We start from the raw sequence: 21,801 nt of genomic DNA, 5'->3' as shown, positions 1-21,801 counted from the left end.
TAACTAACCAAGTGCAGCCTTGGACCCTGCTTACTGAGGTAGACAGAAACAATGGCCGGTGAAGTTCCTCATGAAATTAATCTTGTTAAATTTCCAGTGGGATTGGAGGTACCCAGGGGAGAAAGTAATAAAAGTGGGAAAATGTTTTCTTCCCAGTTTTTGAGGCATTGTCCTGATGCATAGCTAAGACTAGCCATGAACTCATTCTTCTAGCTTCACTGAAAAGTGATTTAAAATTTTAGAATTATGGACACTTAATTACTATGATGTTATTATTTTGAAACATTATTTTATATAATACTTATTTATGCTTTATGATAGTATGTGTGCTTTGATGTCAGTTTTGGAGAGTGTCACCAAATAGTTTTCAGGGACTTGAACACAGGTTGTCTGTCTTGGCATTGGACCTTTTCTTGTTCAGTCATCTCCCTGGGCCCTCATATGTTATTCTAAGATAGGGATTTTTAAACTGTAAAATGATTTTGAGACTCTCTTTAAAAAGTACACTGTGTGTGTGCATTACACGGGCTTGTGTTTGTGGGTATGCAGTTACGTGTGAGCATACATGCATGCATTCATGATATGTGCTTGAGTGCACGGGTGCATGCAGGCGTTTGCCACACTTTGTAGAGCTCAGAGAAGCAAGCTTGGTGATCTAAGTTCAAGTTCAACTCCTGCACGTTGTCCTCTGACCTTCATGTGCATTCCTGGGTATGTATGCACATACATACACACAACACATACCAGATAATAAAGGGAAAGAAGGAATGTGGGTAAAAATCTATTCTGAAATTTGTTGAATCTTATGTCTTAAAACACAGTCAGTTTAAAATTTCTTTCTTTTTCCTTTTAAAGTGTAGTTAAGGGCTAGAGATGGCTCTGTGGTTAAGAGCATTTGTTGCTCTTGTAGAGGACGCAGATTTGGTTCTCAGTATCCAAATGATAGCTCACAATCACTCAACTCCAGTTGCAGGGATCTGATGCCCCTGTCTGACCTCCACAGACACCAAGCATGCACGTGATGCACAGACATATGCAAGCAGAGCACTCATAGACATGATATAAAATAAATAAGTCTATGAAAATAAATAAACCTATGAAATTAATTTTTTAAAGCTATCAAAAATGTCAGAAGTTTCAATATCTGGAAAAACTTTTTTGTCTTTTGCTTTTTCTGGTCAGAGTATCACTCAGATACAGTTTATATGTGTCCACAGAATTTAAAATGACATTATCAGAGAAGTCAGAGATCTTTCAGTAGAAATTCACACATGGGTTTATAGGAATAATTACACAAAATAAGTGATCCCTCACTACATTTCTTTTAAAGCATTTTTATTTTTTTCCAGACAAGGTCTCTCTGTATTCTTGGTTCTCAGTGTAGTTGATGTGTAGCTTACAGTTATCACTTAAATAGCAAGTTTGCATTCATTATGAAATTTATAACTTGTTTGTTTCTTGGGCAAGCTCTCATATAGCCCACATTGACCTCAAATTGAATAAGTAGTGGAGGATGGCCTTGAACTCTTGATCCTTCTCCACCTTTGTAGTCCTGGGCTACAGGCATCTGCCACCCTGCCCTGTGTTACCATTTTAATGTAGGTATTGTCCCTATTTTATAGAGTAGGGAGTAAGTATGTCTGTCATCTTTCAAATTAAAGAAGTGGACTTAGAATCATATCTTAAATTACTCACATGTGTAAAAGTGCCCTGCATAGAGTCCTCATTTATTTGTACAATAGGGGAAAGTCAGGGCCGTCTTGTATGCGTGTTTAAAAATATGCCTCCTGGTCTTCTAAGATTTAACAAAGTCTTTATTTAGTTAAATTATGGTTTTGGGTTTTGTTTGTTTGTTTGTTTGTTTGGTCTTTTGAGACAGAGTTTCTCTGTATAGCCCTGGCTGTCCTGGAACTCACTTTGTAGACCAGGCTGGCCTTGAACTCAGAAATCCGCCTGCCTCTGCCTCCCAAGTGCTGGGATCAAAGGCGTGAGCCACCACCGCCCGGCATAATGTACTTTTACAAATGTATTACTTCACAATTAAGATTTAATTTGTATTTACTTATTATTGTGTGTGCATTACCGGGGGGGGGGGCGGGGGAGGACCACAGCTTTATGTCTAGGATGACTTAGTAAAGTCACTTTTGTTGTTTCACCGTTACGTGGGTTCTGGGTCCTTACACGTCTGTCCAGTACCTCCCACTGAACTGTTTGCCTGTGGATATGCATGTGCCTCTCAACGTGTGCACACAAAATAAGTCAAATGCAAATGCTTTTCTTGAACTCATGTGTGACTCTAAAAAGTAATAATGTAGCTGGGTGTGGTAATACACACCCACATGCAAAAACAATACTCAGAGCCAGTTGCAGTAGGATTTGGAGCTGAAGGCCAGTCCCAGCTAGGGCGAGACCCGTCTTTAAAGAGAAGCTGATGTGAGAGGTGTGGTCTGAGAGCCGATGTGAGAGGTGTGGTCTGAGAGCTGATGTGAGAGGTGTGGTCTGAGGCTGGAGAGGTGTGGTCTGAGGCTGGAGAGGTGTGGTCTGAGAGCTGATGTGAGAGGTGTGGTCTGAGGCTGGAGAGGTGTGGTCTGAGGCTGGAGAGGTGTGGTCTGAGAGCTGATGTGAGAGGTGTGGTCTGAGGCTTGAGAGGTGTGGTCTGAGGCTGGAGAGGTGTGGTCTGAGGCTGGAGAGGTGTGGTCTGAGGCTGGAGTGAAGCCTTCCTGGTGCTTTGATCATCACTTTTCAGATTAACTTTCTAGACCTAGGGAAAGCTTGCAGCCAGCAGTGTGTGAATGAGAATCATCCTAGCTCTAGGTGGGTGTAGGTGGATCTCTGAGATCAAGGCCAGCCTGGTCTACAAATAGTGAGCCCCTGTCTCAAACAGAAGAGTCAGGGGTAAGATGTTGTTTTCTGTTCTGTTCACCCCCTTTCATGAAAGCCTCAGGAGCAGATTTACAATAAAATAATATATATAGTGCTGAATATTTGCTTACATTTCAAAAATTTAGAATTCCCTGTTACCATCAGAGAGATTTTATAAAGTTATAGAACCTTTATTTAGTGTACATGTGTGTGTGTGTATTATTGAACATACACAGTGTCTATATCTAAAGAGAGTATGATTTCCCACTGTGTTTAACAGATCTTGGCCATTTCAGGAGTTAAGTGTGATTATATGGTAAAGCCCAATCAAAGTGAAAGGATGGATTTTCTTTCAGAATTTGAACTGATTGCTTCCATAAAAGTTAAAGACAGACAATTGGCTAATTAAATTCTAACTAAAAAGCATAGTTTGATTTCACTTAAATGAAACTAAAAGAGAGAAACTGTATTAAACCACTATCCATGCCTTTGTGTGAATTAACTTTACCTACCTTTCTTTCTTTCTTTCTTTCTTTCTTTCTTTCTTTCTTTCTTTTCTTCCTTCCTTCCTTCCTTCCTTCCTTCCTTCCTTCCTTTCTTAAATTTGTTTATTTTATGTATATGAGTACACTGTAGTTGTACAGATGGTTGTGAGCCATCATGTGGTTGCTGGGAATCGAACTCAGGACCTCTGCTTGCTCTGGCCCCACTCCCTCTGGCCCAAAGATTTATTTATTTATTATATGTAAGTACACCGTAGCTGTCTTCAGACACACCAGAAGAGGGCATCAGATCCCATTACAGATGGTTGTGAGCCACCATGTGGTTGCTGGGATTTGAACTCAGGACCTTCGGAAGAGCAGTCGGTGCTCTGAACAGCTGAGCCATCTCTCTAGCCCCATGAGCCTTTTATTTTTTTTCTCCTTATTCTGAAGTTTGTCTTGGTTTCTCATCGCTTAAGATTGAAATTAAAAACAGAATTTGCGTTTTAAAAACTTATGACCAAACTCATTGGAATGACTTCATTAGTGTTAAAGGTTGAGGATTAAGCACATTCCGTGAATTCTAATTGGATTAATATTCTTTCTCAGAAGCACTGTCTTGCTGGGCGGTGGTGGCGCACGCCTTTAATCCCAGCACTCGGGAGGCAGAGGCAGGCAGATTTCTGAGTTCGAGGCCAGCCTGGTCTACAAAGTGAGTTCCAGGACAGCCAGGGCTACACAGAGAAACCCTGTCTTGAAAAACCAAAAAAAAAAAAAAAAAAAAAAAAGAAGCAGCAGCACTGTCTTATATAATAGCTGCATAGAATTTAGTTTATATTTCAGTTAGTCTATCATAGTTTTTCTAAGCATTTATTTATTTTATTATGTTTGGTGTATGGGACAGAGAATAAAACTGAGGGCCATGTGTGTGTGCTAGCTAAACATTACTGTACCTCTAGTCCACCTTGTAGGTTTTTAAATAGTTAATTAACTTTACTGCCAATTAAGTACTCCTATTCATAGACAGTACATTCTAATTTGCTTATTTCTAGGCTGTCAGTGCAAAATGTTTACCTTTTCCTTATGTATAAGTACAAAGGCCAGGTTTGTAGCTGTATCCTTTAAATTATACAACTTTCCTTCAGTGTCATGTGAGTTCCCCAGCTCCACCTGCCGGGTACCCTTGCTTGCTGAGGCATCCTACAGGCCTCTGATTTTGGAAGTTTGTTTATTAAGACAGAATGTAGCCGGGGTTTACCCTGAACATCTGATCCTTCAGCCTCTACCTCCCAAATTTTTGGATTATACACATGTGCTACCACATCAGGCTGGTATTCTGAATTTTTAAAAAAGGTTTTTTGTTTTGGTTTTCTTTTTTATGTATTTTGCCTGCATAGTCAAGAAGATGGCACCAGGTCTCCTGGAAGCAGAGTTCCAGTTCTGGGAACTGAACTTGGATCCTTTTGAAGGGAAATAAGAGCTCCTAACTGAGGAGCCATCTCTTCAGCCCTCCCTTAATTTCTTAAAGGTTTGAAGTCTATCACAAACAGTGACTACAACTTAGGAGTTTGTTTAAAGAATAATGAAATACAAAGTCATTTATTTTTTTGTTTTTGAAACAAGGTCTCATTATATAACTCAGGCTGGCCTTGAACTTTCTATGTAGTCCAGAGTGGCCTGGAACTCTTGAAAATCCTCCTGCCTTAGCTTCCTGAGTGTTGGGATTACACGCATGAGCTATCATTTTCAACTGAAATAACATTTAGAAATTATTATCATCATCATTACTGCTTTACACGTGTGGGTGTCTTGCCTGCACATATGTTCATACACCTTCTACATGTCTGTTGTTCACTGATGTCAGAAGAGGATGCCAGATCACCTTGACTGAGAGTCATCGTCATCGTGTGGGTGCTAGGAATTGAGCTTGGATCCTCTGCAAGAGCAGTATGTGCTTTTAATTGCTGAGCCATTTCTCCAGACTCTTTAAGCTGTCCCTAACTACATTATATAGCACATGCCTCTTGCCTTCATCCACTGAGTGGGGGAATTACAGGAACGAATAACCAGTCTCATGTTTAACAATTTTTAGTTTTTGAATTTGTTTGTTTATATGTTAGCTTCCCAGTTTTGTCTCTTTTAAAGTAGATTATACTTCAGTTGCTTCACTGACCATTTTCTTGTTGTATGTACACAGTGTGTTCTGTGGTTGGTTCCCAGTACTGTTCATTGACTTGACAGTCATTTGATTTTGTATGTTCAAATTTGCTCAGCTGTTATTGCTGTTCTTATTTTCAGAATGATTTCATATAAAACTTTATTTTAAATTTCTTCTTGAATTCTTTGATTTATATGTTAACAATATCATTCTTTATTGTTTTTTATATAAATCTTTTCATGAATTTGATTTCTTTTTTTTTTTCTTTTTTTTTTTTTAAGACAGTGTTTTCTCTATGTAGCCCTGCTATCTTAGAACTGTGTATAGACCAGGCTGGCCTTGAACTCATAGAGATCCACCTCTGCTTCCCAAGTGCTAGTAGGATTAAAGGTATGAATCACTGCCTGACAAACATTTCAAGAAGTTATTTTTAGATACTGTATTAGTTACGTTTCCATTGCTGATGCCATGACCAAAGCTTATGGTTCCAGAGGTTTAGGTCAGTGATGATGGAGTGAAGGCATGGTGGCAGGCAGCTGGAACAGCACCTGAGAGATCACGGTATTGATCCACAAGCAAGAGGCAGAGAGCACACTAGGAGTGGCACAAGTCTTTTGGAACCTCAAAGCCCACCTCTAGTGACAACACCTGTTCTAACAAGGATACACCTCTTAATCCTTGACACACTTCCTCTAACAAGGCTACATTTCCCAGTCCTTCCCAGATAGTTGTAATAATTGGGAATTAAGTATTCAAGCATGGGAGTCTGTGGGGCCGTTCTCATTTAAACTAACACATACAGGTTTTTGTTTGTTTGTCTGTTTGTCATTTGTAGTTCAAAGCTGCTTGTATAGGGTATATAGGTTCCCAGGTTTCTAACTTGTAACTTGCTTATAGCCAGATATGTAATAAGTACCTTGTGGGGAGGTATAATGGTCCGTTTTTATTACTGCTATGTGTACCAGAAGATTGGTAGAACCAGGAAGATAGGAAATGTTCTTTTTTCATTACATCCACGTGTAAGCCAGGCATGGTGGCCTATGCCTGTAATCCTAGCACTCTGGACATTATCAGGGAGGATTATGAGTTCAAGTACAACCTGGGTAAGATACTGTCTCAAACTGAAGATGGGATACAAGAAGAGAAAGGTCAGTATAGGCTCAGTGTGTCTGGGGAGGGACTTGTTCTTGGGCTACCTGCTTTACCTTAACAGTTGCAAGGGGCCTCTTGTATTTTCCATAACAGAACGGGCACAGGATAAAACATGGATGACCCCAGTAACACATAACACCACTTCTGTGTAATGTTACTACCTTGGCCTCTGCTATTGAAACCTAGATGAAGGGAAGGGCCAGTGGATGGCTGTGTCAAAGCTTTACTGGGCTCTTGGTTCAACCTGCTATGAACCCTAAATGGAGGAAAGGGTGGCAGTAGATCTTATCCTGCCCCCCCCCCCCCAAGGTACAGGCTGAACAGAGAGGGAGTTAATGATTGGCACTGGAGAAATAGCCTAGAATGGAGATGAGAGTCTCATCTGAGGTCTGTGGTTGGGAGTTCATGGTGAGATGCTAGAATTGGCTAGTCAGGGTTCAAGGATGGGGACCTGGGAGTGAGGGTACAGGGAGCTATGAGGACTAGCTAGGAGGACCTCAGACGGGAGTGTTGGTTAAGGATCTAGGACCCTACAAACACAGATTGTCAGGGTACAGACATCCTAGCCCCCCCCCTCCCCCCCCACACACGCTGGCTGCTGACACCTCCCCCCAACACCCTAGCAATGTCAGCATCTCTGCTAGCAGCTACAAAAGAGCCCAGAGCTTTAGTCAGGCCTTTGTCATACATGATGGTGGTAAAGGACTCAGTCTAGAGCTTTGAAGGGAGCCAGCCTGAAAATAGATGTCTCCCCCAAAAGTGTATGTGACCACCAAAAGCGAAGGCATGGGAGTGGTCAGCAGTGAAAAGGAGCAGCGTGTCCTGCTCATAGGTAAGCTGTCCTGCCTTCTTAATGGCAGTAAAGCATGATGGTTTAGTCAGCCGCTCGGTAAGCTATGCCTTCATCGTGATTTTGGTTGATGCAACGTAGACGTTTCAGGTTCTCCTGCACAGCAGGTCCATGGTCACCTCTGTCATTTCCATTAGGGGTGAGTGTTCAGCCTTTTAGAGGCCTATAAGGTGGTCTGTCACAGGTCTAGGCATGCCTGAATGAACTTTGTACTGTTGTGTTAGTTGGGTATTCAGCATCTGTATATCTTTGGGAAACATTAATTTATGGGACAGAGTATCATGTCACTGTCTTTGTGGGAAGCGAGCTATATGGAGTGACCTTGCAGTCAGCTGTGCTCCAGGACCGAGGCAGGCCTTTCTGAATCTAAGCACAGTTGCAGTGTAAGGTGCAAGTTAGGAAGGCTTGTGCACCGAGGTGGTGGGTGATTGCTTTCACAGACTTCTCCTGGTTTCTCAGTGTGATACATTACAGACGAATCTCATTGCCGCACTGATGTATGTGTGCAAATCAGTGACCTTGACATTGGCTCTTAACTCCTCAGAGGCAGGCTATGGATGTGCCTGTCTTTGGGGATCTGCCTGTCTATGTTGTAATTGCTCTGCGTCCATTAGGACTTGGGTTCAGATCCCTAGGACCCACATTAGAATAACAAAACCCAGGCACGACTGAGTACCTGTAACGTGCATTGGTGAGAGACAGGCAGATCCCTAGAGCTCACAGCCAGCCTGCCTGCCTATCCAAAAAGGCAAGCTTCCAGGTCAAGAAGAGACATTGTCTGAAGGCAATAAAGTAAGACACCTGTGTCCTGCTCTGCCTTCTCCATTATATGCAATTGAACACTCATGTGCATACAGGCCGGTGCGCTCTCTCGCACACACACACAAACACACACAAATAAAGGAAATAGAAGATCTAGGCTTTCTAAAGCCTTTTTAGCTTTTTATAGAGAGACATTAGCTAGAAAGGGCTATTAAAGATTCATCAGAATTCATCACTGTTTTCTGGCAGTTTACCCAAGGGTTCCTGAGTATCTCTGGATAGCTCATATATCAGATAGACAGAAATTCATACAAAATCTTGTAATAATAGCAAATAAAATGTTGTATAATGTGCTAGAGTTTACTGCAGATAAAGTGAACCATTGCCAGTTTAAAATTTGTAAGGTGCTATCTTTTATTGAACATGGTGATTGTGTCTTACAAATGGAATTGCTGTCACTTTCAGTAAAATTCCTGTTCATGTCTGTTATTGAACTCAAGGCATATGCCTTGATAACTGGCTCTGCCTTGTTTTTAAAGACAGGGTCTCTCGCTAAAGTTGGAGTCCACTAATTGGCTAGATAGGTGACCGACCCCCTGTCTTATCTCACCAGGACAGGTGTTATTGGTACATACCACACTTGGCAGGTGAAGGATTGTTTTTTTGTTTTGTTTTGTTTTTTTGCAGTTTTTGATTTTTAAGTGGGCTCTAGTCATTCAAACATGGTCTTACGTTTGCATGACAAACATGAGACTGAACCTCCCTCACTAATAACTAATAATTAGAAAGGAACTTGGTTGATAGCTACTTAGAAGCATTGCTCCAAGTGACTTTAGGATTCACTGCTAGTAAATTAGCCATGAGGATATAGAAAGTCAGTTTGAACCATAAAGGCACATAATTCAGTGTGCAGAAGTAAAGTGTGTTCCCAGAGTGTTTAAAAGGGTAATCGCATCATGCTAAGTGTATGCGGGAGTGAATTTATCACAATGCCTATATACACTAGTCAGAGTATGTTGGTGAATGAAAGACTGGATTTAAAACCCTGAACCCTCAGTTCTCCATTATTTTAACTGTGCATAGCCATTGTCTTTTGTCAGGGTTCATTGCTGTAAAGAGACACCATGACTAAGACAACTCATACTAAGGAAAACATTTCACTGGAGCTGGCCTCCAGGTTCAGAGGTTTAGTCTATTATCATGGCGGGGAGCATGGCAGCATGCAGGCAGACATGGTGCTGGAGAAGGCGCTGAGAGTTCTACATCTTGATCCAAGGCAGCCAGGAGGGGACTGTGTGTTTCACATTGTGTATGTGTGTGTAGCTTGAGCATATAAGATCTCAAGCTGCTGCCCCCACAGTGACACACTTGTTCTCTAACAAGACCACACCCACTCCAACAAGGCCACACCTCCTAATAGTGCCACTCCTATGGCCAAGCATTCAAACACACGAGTCTATGGGAGCCGTTCCTATTCACACCACCCTAGTCATCTAGTAAAGTAGAAGAACTGGTAAACCAGTTATCATTAGGCTGGCAGGCAGGTCATATATTGACTATGGTTAAAAACGTGTGGGTAAATGGTTGCAGCTTCCAGGGCTGCTGCTTCACTGGTAAAATCACTCAAGTTTTAAATATTCTCTTACGCAGTTCTGAGTTGTTAGAATTATTTTCCTTCAAATATTTACCTTTAAAATTATATAAAGTGGATATGAATGTACTTGGCATATACATTTTTTAAAGAAGAATCACCATTAGTATACTAATAATGTTTTCCCCCAGCCCTAGGCTGTCACCCTCCCCATCCTGAGTGCTTTCTGTCAGTAGGTGCATGTCTTAAAACGCATCACTCTCATCAGGAGAGGTTTTTCTTGCCATTCCTAGCTTGTTGTTGAGTAATAGTTCTGACCCACAGTAAGCGATAAAGGGATACAAAACTGTTTTGCTGGTTATTAAAATGCAAGCTTTTAGTAGCCAACAGCCTTAAGTGATTATGAAAAAAAGTCAGGGAAAAATAAAGATCATTAAATGATTGTTCATTTTTTCACAGTATAGCAGACTAAGTCACAAATTGTAAAAGCACTCATTGCCCACCCGGTGAGAGTGTGTGTGTGAGAAAGTGTGTGTGTGTGTGTGTGTGTGTGTGTGTGTACATAGAAAAGTTAGAGGACAACATGTTTTGGGTGTGAGCTCTTCCTTTCCACTTTGTTGAGGCCGGCACTCAGGGTCTCTCTATTTTTCCTTTTGTGCTGACTCTTCCCTGCTGTCTGGCCTGCCAGGCTCTTGGCAGTTCTAATGTCTTAGGCTCCCATCTGGCTGTAGAGTGCTGTGCTTACAAATGTGTAATTTGTATGTGGATCAAACTCTGTGGTCACCAGGCTTGTGCGTCTATCGTCTGAGCCACCTCCTTGGCCCCACTTTGGTGTAAGGTGACTTTGTGTTCACTGTCTGTACTGGGAGTGCTTTGCACAGTAGGTACTAGATGCTGGAGACTCATTAGTGAACCTCATAGACGGACCCCCGCGGTCTCAACATTGTGTAAGGAAGGTGGAGTTAAAAGGGGTCAGAGACCCATCAGAGGTCAGTTTCATCCAAGAAGAATGCTGACTGACTGTCCTGACTGGTTCTGGGCAGGGGTCCTACATAAACAATGTTTTATCACCATCTTAGCCTCTCCCTCATGTTTCCCATTTCTACAAGGCACTGCAAACCATAGTATATGCAAAAAATACTGAAATTACAGTTAGGTAACTAGATTTAAAAAAAAGAATAGCATGCATGGTGTATGAGGCTGGGAACAAAGATTGTGAAGCCCTGATTTTTTGGATAACATTCAATCTGTATTTGTAGGCTAGTTCATATTTTAATTACTTGCCTTTTTGTTTACAGGTTCAGGGGCAAGTTCACCCTACTCTTGAGTCTAATGATGATGCTCTTCAGTATGTTGAAGAATTAATTTTGCAATTACTAAATATGCTATGCCAAGCTCAGCCCCGGAGTGCTTCAGATGTGGAGGTATGGCAAATGACCGCTTTTGTTTTCTTTTAACTGCATGTATCTCGCCGTACGTTGGCTGTAATGGCAGTGAAGGAGAAAAGGACTCTCCAGTTCATTCTTCCATCTCTGTAAACTTTGAACTGGGTATGTGGTAGCTTCTATGTGTCTTAGCTGTGAAACGTTCAGATTGTACTTTTCAGCTTAAATAAACAGCTTCATGTTACTACTAGAATGGTCTGAGGCAAACCCTCTCTATGTAAACCAGGATGGCCTTGAACTCAGAGATCCCTGTTCATACATACATACAAACATACAAACATACATACATACAAACATACATACATACAAACAGAGTGCACGCAAAGGTTTTAGTCCCAAAACATTTCCTTTAAATTTCAGAGAGTCAAAAGGCTGATAATAAAATATCTCAAAGTATCTGAGGGAGAATTATAGAAACATTGGGGTCACAGGATGAACATACAAGTTCCCTGGTAAAAGTTACAAAGCAAATGTGGACATGTGGTGACACACTAGAGCTGAAGGTTCCCAAGGTATGGACGGCATTTAAAGAGTTAAGATGCCAATCACCAGTATTGTGGTACAAACCTTTAATAATAGCACTTAGGAGGCAGGGGCAAGAGGATTAGGTTTCCAGATCAATTTAAACTACACAGGGAGTTCAAGGCTAGCCTGGGCTATGTGAGACCCTATCTGAAAAAGCAAAACAAAAGAGTTCAAAGAGTACTTTATTTTTACCTTTAGCTCCTTCAAGTCCCAGGACTTCAGTTGGGTGGGAAGGCGTGGGACCTGACATGTGAGTGTGGAGCATTGATGTAAGGGGTCTGTATAGCTTATTGACTACATTTCACGAAGCCTTACCCCATCCTCAGGGTTACAGAGGGGGTGATGGACGGAAGGAGGGGAAGAAGAAGAGGAAGAGGAGGAGGGAGGAGGGAAAGAGAGAAAACAAACACCAAGTAACACGTTTAGTCAGGTTTAGAAAATACTGTATCCTGGGTAATTCTCATCTCTCAACTCATTTACAGTAGATTCTTTGTGGTGGTTTGGTTTTGTTGTTGTTTTTGAGACAGGATGACATATAGCCCAATCTGGCCTTGAATTCAACTTGCTGCTGTATAGTCAAGAGTGACACTTGCTCTGCCTGCCTCCATCTCCCAATTGCTGGGATTTCACGAGTTTCCTACCAGGCCTGATTGGTTTCTTCTGTAAAGTCAGACTTTTAATTCATAATTTCTTTTAAATATGTGTTTATGTTGTTGTTTCACAGAGATCTTGAATAGTATGGCTTGCATGACTCTATCACATTAGCAATTTCACTTGGGTTTTCTTTGATCCTAGCTATAATCTTCCATGGTTTGGCAGAATCCAGACTTACAAGAAAGGCTCACAAATCTCACCTTGTTTATTATATTGATGTTGGTACATTTTAGAAATTTGCTAATCTACTGACATTGCAAACATAAATCAGATATTCCTATATATATATTTACATAACTATGCTTGTTTAATTTCATCTTTAATAAAAACAAGGAACAGAAAACCATATGAAATTCTCATGTGGAGGTTTTGGTGCTGGGGATAGTTTTGGTGAGAACATGTAAGAATATGACTAATAGAAGTACCAGTCACGTATGTAATCAGCTTTATTATTTCTTTTTAACATATCTATTGGCATTGCATACAGTTTTATCATCTGTACACATCTGTGTGTAAGTATTTACATGAGCGCAGGCACCCACAGAGGCCAAAGGAGTTGGATGCCTGTCTTGGTTAGGATTTCTACTGCTGCAGTGAAACACCATGACCAAAAAGCAAGTTGGGGAGAAAAGGGTTTATTTGGCTTACCCTACATAATAGCATTGACGTGCATCATGGAAGGAAGTGAGGACAGGAACCCAGATAGGGGAGGAATCTGGAGGCAGGGGCTGATGCAACAAAGGCTGTGGACGGGTGCTGCTTTTTGGCTTGTTCCCCATGGCGGCTTCTACCTGCTTGCTTATAGAACCCAGAACCACCAGCCCAGGGGTGGCACCACCCAAAATGACCTGGGCCCTCCCCCATCAATTAATTACTAATTAAGAAAATGCCTTGCAGGCTTGCCTACAGCCCAGTCTTATGGAGGCATTTTCTCAATCGAAGTTTCCTCATATCTGATGAGTCTAGTTTGTCAAATTGACAAAAACCTAGCCATGAAAATCTGAAGTTATAGGCAGTTGTGAGCCACCTGACATCAGTTCTGGGAATCTAACTTAGGTCTTTTGGAAGAACATTACTTGGTTTTAACCACTGAAATTTAATAATTTCAAAGTGCTGTTTTATAAAATTCTGTATCTTACAACAGTTCTATGGGGGTATGGGAATATCTTTCTCTTTGCTTGCATATTTGAAAATTGACCCTCAGAACAGTATTGACATAAATGAAGATCCAAGAAAAAAAATCAATTTTCCAGGGCTGGAGAGATGGCTCTCTGGGCCATAAAATCACTTTAGTGCATTGATCATACAAAAAGAAGTAGACTAGAAAATACTAGTGTGCTTCATAAAATAAGGGCGAGGTTTATTTAGGAAGCCCTCTTACAGCTCAGTTTCTTTATAAGTGTATAATATAAACTATTGAAAAGTTATTATCTAACTACTGTATGTATTTGTATGTGAATGCACAAAGGGATCGGCGTGTGGGTTCTGGGCATCAAGCTTGGTCGTCAGGCAGGGCTGCCAGTGCCCTAACTTGCTGGGCTGTCTGCACCAGAATGGAAATGTAGTATTTTTTACTGCATTCTCTCCCTCTCTCCCTCTCTCCCTCTCTCCCTCTCTCCCTCTCTCCCTCTCTCCCTCTCCCTCTCCCCTCCCCTCCCCTCCTCTCCTTAATTTATTTTTTTACGTTCACATACAAAGTAGTGTGTGTTTTTTTTAATATTGTGTGTGTGTGTGTGTGTGAGACAGACAGACAGACAGACAGACAGACAGAGAGACAGAGAGACAGAGAGACAGGTAGGGAGGGAGGGATGTGAGTGTAAGCGTGCGTGCAGTGTGCGTAGAAGTCGGAGGACATCTTCTGGAGTCTGTTCTTCCCGGCCTGTGGATTTCTGAGATAAGTGACGGACACAAGTCCTCAGGGTTGTGCAGCAAGCGCATGCTCCGAGCTGAGCTATGTCACGGCCAGGCAGGATGGGCAGCTCCCAGACACAGGTGAATGTCATTTATACCTAGTTCTTACGCATTCTATCCCTCATTTCTCCTTTTTGCTGGCTTTTCTTCCCTCAGATAATCCTCCCGTCTACTATCATGTACTGTGTCTACTTTCGTGTACTGTGAGTTGAGGTTTCAGAGTGTTAGGACTCACAGGCTGGAGAAAGCTGCAACTCCAGGATAGAGCTCTTACCTGGGATGCAGAGGGCCCTGGGTGCAACCCAAAGCCAGACCGTGGGAAGCGGAGGGGAGGGGAGGGGAGGGGAGGGGAGGGGAGGGGAGGGGAGGGGAGGGGAGGGGAGGGGAGGGGAGGGGAGGGCACAAGGGCTTGTGTTCTGGATGTTCTTTTGTATCTTCCCCTACCTTCCCAACTGTTTGCGCTGCCACCATTTTAGACCCTTTTATCACCCTTATCATACAGGATAAAGATTTGCTACTTTATTCTATGTTTGTTTGTTTCTTTGTTGTTGTTTTGTTCTTTAAGACAGGGTTTCTCTGTAGCCCCAGCTGTCCTGGAACTCACTCTGTAGACGAAGCTGGCCTTGAACTCAAGAGAACTGCCTGCTTCTGCCTCCCCAGTGCTGGGATTAAAGGCGCCCCACTGCCGTGCACCACCACTGCCCAGCTGCTGCTGTAATTTTTAACTACAAGAATTCTTTTGACTTCTAATTAATTAAAACATGACATTTTAAATATTGGTATCTGGACAGCCTTGAACATAAAATGAAGAGAGGATTAGATAAGTGCCTATAGATCTGCTCCTAGGATGTGCTAAATGCACCTATGCCTCCCTCACACCCAGCTCTAGAGTACCCAAGGCAGTGTATTTACTGATTGAACTTTCATTCAGGTTTGCATTCAAGGGGCAATGTTCACTTCATTTTATCCTACATACAAGTTGAATACTGAAAATTTGTTCAAGGTTTTGTAATAGCGACCTCTACTGGCTCTAGCTGAGGTATGTGCAAGTGGATTTTAAACACCTGAAGGGAGCTAATAGTGAATTACATTAAAGTAGGGAATTTAGCTATTATAATGGCTCGTTCTTTAACTGAATAACTTCTAGATGTTAGAATTGAAATAGTCTGCTAAAGATGGGCCTGTTCGTTCATGGTAGGTCCACCATGTTAAAGCACGGGTTAGCAGTGCAGGCCACTGAGGCTCGTGACCTGGATGATACGGACTCTCACATGAATGCTACTTGTATTTATAACTGGGGTTAAAGTAAGGATGAAATAAATAAGAATTTATTGGAGTTGATATTTGCAAGTCTCCTTCCATGAAACTGTGAATGATGTTTAAGGTGACTTACCAGTCTTGCCATTAGTGTTAATGAAGGTGGGTGCAGGATATGATTTACCTGTTAATAAAAACTGTCCTTAGTCCCTTAGTGACCTAACTAAGAAACTAACACAGTGACAATCACAGACTTTTGTTTGCAGTGTAAATTACGTGAAAAGCTCGCGCATACTCTTTATTTCACAGTAAGCTTTAAGTGCTGAGCTGTATTTGCTTGTTGCTTAGTTATTATTCCCTCTTTTCTAAGGAACGTGTTCAAAAGAGTTTTCCTCATCCAATTGATAAGTGGGCAATAGCTGATGCCCAATCAGCCATTGAAAAGAGGAAGAGACGAAATCCTTTATCGCTGCCAGCAGAAAGAATTCATCATTTATTAAGGGTAAGCTGAAATAAGCCACATGACCTATGAAAAGCAAAATAACTGAATGGTAAAATCCTTTTACATTTTCCAGGGATTCATGTTGAGGTAAGGGGGTGCTGTGGTAGTGAGTAAAGGTTGGACAACGTGGTTTCATGTCACTTCAAACCAGTAGTAGTAAATCAAAGACACCTGGAAAAGTTATATTATAGATTTTATTTACTCCAGGGTTGCTAGAAAATATAATTGTAGATATTTCTCTCTTTCTGGTCAGAGCTAAATATCCCATAAAGCTTTAAAGTCTGTTAGCATTTTGTGTAGGGCTATCTGTGAGACTGCAGTGAGGGTCTGTGTTTTTGTGGGACAAACAAGCTGGTCCTGCTTAAATAAGTTAACCACTTTAGTGTACCCAGAACTAGAAAAATGCCAAGAATCCTAAGAGTGCTAGTTTGGTTTATTTACCATGACAAACAAAATAACTCTCTTCCTCACACACACACAAATACCTTATTGTAATATTTAAAACCTTAGTACAAGTTTCTGTTTTTTCCCTTTGAGACAAGGTCTTACATTATTGCCCAGGCTGGCCTTGGCCTGAGTGCTGGCATTAAAGGCTGGCATTGCTACGCCCGACGGACTGACCTGTGCTTTCTCCTCTCCTGTAAGACTTCATCTTCCTTGGGAACTTGTGGCTCCACAGACGCACATACTCTCTGTGAAGTCTAATAATAGGATCATTTAAATGCTTAGTAGCACATAGCATGGAGGGTGTTTGTTTTGTTTTTAATTTTGTTTTTCATGGAAAGCCAAGAGTGTGTCATCAGGTAATATACCATATGCTCCCCACACCAAGCTCAGACTTTGTGGTTAAACCACTTACTTACACACTACTGTGTACTGCTCCAGTACTGTACACAACCAGAGACGATTCTGCTTCCCTCTGTGTGTACGCACGTGTGTCCTACACATAATAGTGTGTGTGTGTGTGTGTGTGTTTCTCATGAATGAACTAGTGAAAATTAAATTATTAAATATTGGTAGTGATGGGCTTCAGTGAAAGTTAAGCTGGGTTGATACTGTTTAATTTTGTAGTTGATTGATTAGATTTTACTGTGTATGACGTTTAAATGTGCTTTCCTTTTAATTTTTCAGGAGGTCCTCGGTTATAAAATTGACCACCAGGTTTCTGTTTACATAGTAGCAGTATTAGAATACATTTCTGCAGATATTTTAAAGCTCGTGGGGAATTATGTAAGAAATATACGGCATTATGAAATTACAAAACAAGACATTAAAGTGGCAATGTGTGCTGATAAGGTAGGAGAATCAGCTTCTTTGTGTTGTATTCATAAATTATTACTTATGATTTATTGGATGCTAATATACTCTTCAGAAAGAATAGAATTGTGCACTGCATTATGTTTTGGGGAGAGATTTCCAGTAACCTCATAGCATACATCCAGGTTGTTACTGTATGGAAATAAGATAGAGGTGGCTGGTACTTAAGTGGCTTTTTAGGAAAGAAGATATTTTCTGATGGGATTCTATTCCACTTTCTTCACACTCTGGCCATTCTGGTTATAGATTCTACTTATGTATGTATTAGTGTTTATTCTAACAGAATAAAGTGAAAGAGATTATCTGGCCTGAAGAATTAAAAGTGTTGTGATATTTTTAAATGGAGATAAAGTACTTGATATTTATGATTACAACTGAAAATGAATACAAAGTGTTTGCTACTTTGTTTTAAATGTGTGTGTGTGTGTGTGTGTACAGCGCAGGGATTCAGAGAAGTCGGAACAAGTATTCGATCTCCTAGAAATGGGCGCACAGAGGGTTTATGGTGCTGGAAACTGAGCCCAGGTGCTCTGGGCAAGCTGTGAGTGCTTTTAACAGCCAAGCCACCTCTCTAGCCCATCTGCTAAAAGATTTATTTTTATTACTGTGGCACATGGGAGGGGCATTCTGTGCACATGAGCACAGTTGTTTGTGAAGACCAGAAGAGGTACCAGACCCCTGAAGTTATAAGCAGTTGTGAATTGCCTGACATGGCTTCTGGGAACTGATACACTTGTGTGTTCTTAACCACTCGCCTGTCTGTCTAACCCTCTTGCTTGCTACTTTTTAAAATGAATCATATAAGTAAAATATTTTTTAGTATCTATTATGTGCTCATACAGAAATGAGGTACAGAAAAATGTGTTTAAAAGGGGGCTGGGATCTTTCTAACTGGTAGAGTGTGGCCTAGGATGCATAAAGCCTTGGATTTGGTTTCTGGTCCTGGGTAAACAGAATGAGATGCGCGTGTGCAAGCAGAAGGATCAGAAATTCAAGGCCAGTCTTGGCTACATAGTGACCCTATGGCTAGCTTCAGTTATATGAGACCATATCCCTATAGTTTAAAAAATTTTTAAAAAACAATGCTTCAAAGTTGTTGAAAGGTGACTTACGTTGTAGCATAAGGTAAACTATACTGCAGTGACACTGTACAGGGCCACAAGAGTGGGAAGGGTGAGTTTCAGCAAGAGTAACCGTGGAAAACTTTTTGAAGAAACTTTTTGTATGTATAGGTGTTTAACCTGCATACATGCCTGTCGCCATGTTGATGCCTGGTTGCCATGGTTAACTGATTCTCTAGAACTGGAGTTAAGATTGTGAGCCACCTTGTAGGTGCTAGGAATGAAGCTCAGGTTCTCTGAAGAACATTAATTGTTCCTAACCTCTGAGCCATCTCTTCTCTAAAGCCATCTCTTCCTCCCCCCCCCTCCCCCACAGGGCATGTTTGTCCTCTTGTGGGGGTGGGGGGGATGCCTAGGGCATTAACCTTCAAGGGAGACTACACTATTATTACTGACACTTTCATTTTACCTCTGACTACATAGGTATTGATGGATATGTTTCATCAAGATGTAGAAGATATAAATATCTTATCTTTAACTGATGAAGAGCCTTCCACCTCAGGAGAACAAACTTATTATGATTTGGTAAAAGCATTCATGGCAGAAATTCGACAGTATATAAGAGAATTAAATCTAATTATAAAAGTTTTTCGAGAGCCCTTTGTCTCTAATTCCAAATTGTTTTCATCTAATGTAAGTATATTTTGTTATTTTTGCATGTGTTGTTAACTTTCAGTTCAAATTTGAAGTTATATAATTCATGATTTCTAATTTGTCCTGATCACAAATAAAGTGCTGCCACAGTTTCAAGAGATTAAACATCAGAAATTGAAAGACAGAAATCTAAAATAGACTAATTATGTAAGTGAAAATGAAATCACATAATAATCAATTTATCTCAGGGGATAGAGCGTCTTGTGTAGGTGGGAGATATTTTTGATTCAGTGACTTATTTGAGTCATTTAAGTGATACTTATCAACAGCAGCCGTATTGTGGGACACCACATTCAGAGGAGTCAGCAACAGTCCTGTCTCGTCAGGGCGGAGCTGGAAATGTAGGACGAAGAGTCGTAATGCAAGAGTAACAGCGGAATTATTGGGAACACAAGAGATGAGCCGCAGGGCAGTGCCCGTGCTAACCGTGCTAGACCTAAAGAACGTTCAGTGATGAGAACAGTGCCAGCTCTGGAGCTCCAGGCATCGCAGTTCCTGGGCATTAAATAAAACGGAGAGCAGCTGAGAGCACAGCCCAGTGGCAGAGCACTTGTCTAATCTGCCTGTGAAACCCTGGGTTCAATTTCCACCACTTAGTTTGTAAATATGCCAAACACTACTTATTGAGTTAGTTTAGATGTATGAAATGCATGGTATTTAAATTGCTTCATTAAATTTGCTTTAAAAAATAGCAAAGGAGGGATAAAGATATCTGACACAAAAATCAGCAATCAAATTTGCTAAATGGTATTCAGTATCAGAGAATTACAAATCGAAACCCTAGCGAGATGCTTGCGTACACGTCTTAGAGAAAGTTAAAAAAAGACAGTGTCAGACATGGAGAAGAATGCAGTGATTGACTGCTCATGGGTTTGCAAAATTTCAACATTACTTGTAAGTTATAAATTAAATTAGTAAAATTGGCTGGTTTTGTAACACATTTCTACATTTTCTGACAATTCTGTTCTGTTAGTTTTTTGCTTAGAAGAAACAACAAGGCCACACAAAATAGCAGTTTTATTTTATAGCTCAGTGCCTACCAGTTGTGAAGGGAGACTGTGCTTTGCTCACACAATGGTCAGCTTTTCACCAGGAGTAAAGAATGCAGGGCTGACGCATGCATCTGCATAGCTGAACCTCCAGGACTCGAGCAGAGATTCGTAGATTTGTCTCTCTACTTCCTGGACAATAACTGTCTAGTCACAGGGAGTGAGCACTCATTTTCTGGCTGGGAGGATGGTGGGAGCTGATACAGAGGAGACATAAGGGAACTTAAAAATTTTTTTTCAATTTTTTTTTTTTTTTTTTTTTTTTTTTTTAGTTTTATGTGTGATTGTTTTCCTGTGAAGGTCAGAAGAGGGCACTAGCTCTCCTTGGACTGGAGTTAATAGATGATTGGAGCTGCCATGTGGGTTCTAGGACCTTAACTTAGGTCCTCTGGGAGAGCATCTATTAACTGCTGAGCCATCTCTCCAGTTCTCATAAGGAAGTTTTTTAAGACAAGAAAACATTGTGAATAGTGACTGTTAGGAGGTTACAGAGAGGAATAACTGTATACAGTCTCACCAAAAAGTACATTTAAAGTAGGTATATCTCATTGCATACAAACCATACTTCAAAATTAACAGAATAAAAATAGTAATCAACAGATTTTAATAGAACAGTATAAAATTTATATGGTCTCCAAGAAATGTAGGAAATGACCAACTTATTAGCAGCAGTATAATGACATTTGACCTGTTTGCATAGAATGTTCCCAGTAGTAGATGCGCACAGCAGGGCTCTGGACTATAAATAGAACAATGGGAAGTCACTTTTGCTAATGAGTTTAAGTTGTCTTTTGCAGAGATGACCTTAGTTTAAGTGTACTGAAAGCCAGTCAGTGGTAAATACATTTTACAGTTTATTCACGTGATCCACACACAGGAAGATAAAATTGCTTTAAATGAGCTTTTTGGTGAGATCGTATGGACTCATTTATCCTTATTATTTAACCATGCCATTGTAGAGATACACAATACTTTCTTGCCTTAGACAATTTCTTTATATCCCATCCACATTAACCTTCGCCATCCTTATTCCCAGAAAGCCAGTTATTTTATGATATGTTAATTAAAGGTTGATAGAAAAATTACATGAATGTTAGACAGAAAACAAGAATATCACAGTTGAATAGACAATTAAAATATTCCTTCATTTTCCCATTACATGTCTGGTAAACTTATGTATCTAGATAAAGCTGTACTTTATCCTGTTCTCCAGCCACAACAGACTGAATGCAGAGACAAATAGAAAAGTCCTGTTCTCTGTTAAACTGTATTGAAGATTAGTAAAGAGAGTATGAAGATGTTCTAAAACAAAATGATTGGTAGAGAGACATATTTCTTAATTGTATATCTATCACTAAAGAATAAATTTTGAAGTATTTTCTTATTGTAAGTCATTAAAATTCCTCAATATCTACATTATACCTTGATTATAAAATAATTTTTTTACTGAAAAGATATCTTGTTATACAATACAATATGATTGAATTAATTTTTCTTTCTCCTCCGCAG

The 21,801-nt window shown here is 40.6% G+C and overlaps 1 protein-coding gene and 1 pseudogene across 1 annotated transcript in view; one reads left to right on the top strand and one right to left on the bottom strand.

Annotated features, from left to right (window-relative positions):
- Sos1 (SOS Ras/Rac guanine nucleotide exchange factor 1) overlaps positions 1 to 21,801 on the top strand; it is an 86,702-nt gene that overhangs the window by 9,251 nt on the left and 55,650 nt on the right. The window contains exons 2-5 of the mRNA NM_009231.2: positions 11,156 to 11,281; positions 16,020 to 16,151; positions 17,283 to 17,447; positions 19,013 to 19,222. Of these exons, the coding sequence (NP_033257.2) occupies positions 11,156 to 11,281; positions 16,020 to 16,151; positions 17,283 to 17,447; positions 19,013 to 19,222 (633 nt within the window). The remainder of the gene's footprint in view (positions 1 to 11,155; positions 11,282 to 16,019; positions 16,152 to 17,282; positions 17,448 to 19,012; positions 19,223 to 21,801) is intronic.
- On the bottom strand, positions 7,330 to 8,099 carry Gm18650 (predicted gene, 18650; annotated as a pseudogene).

The sequence above is a fragment of the Mus musculus genome, chromosome 17 (genome assembly GCF_000001635.26).
Source record: "Mus musculus strain C57BL/6J chromosome 17, GRCm38.p6 C57BL/6J".
NCBI classification, from domain to species: domain Eukaryota; kingdom Metazoa; phylum Chordata; class Mammalia; order Rodentia; family Muridae; genus Mus; species Mus musculus.
The sequence above is the reverse complement of the archived record's forward strand: the minus strand, read 5'-3'. Positions and strand labels throughout refer to the sequence as shown.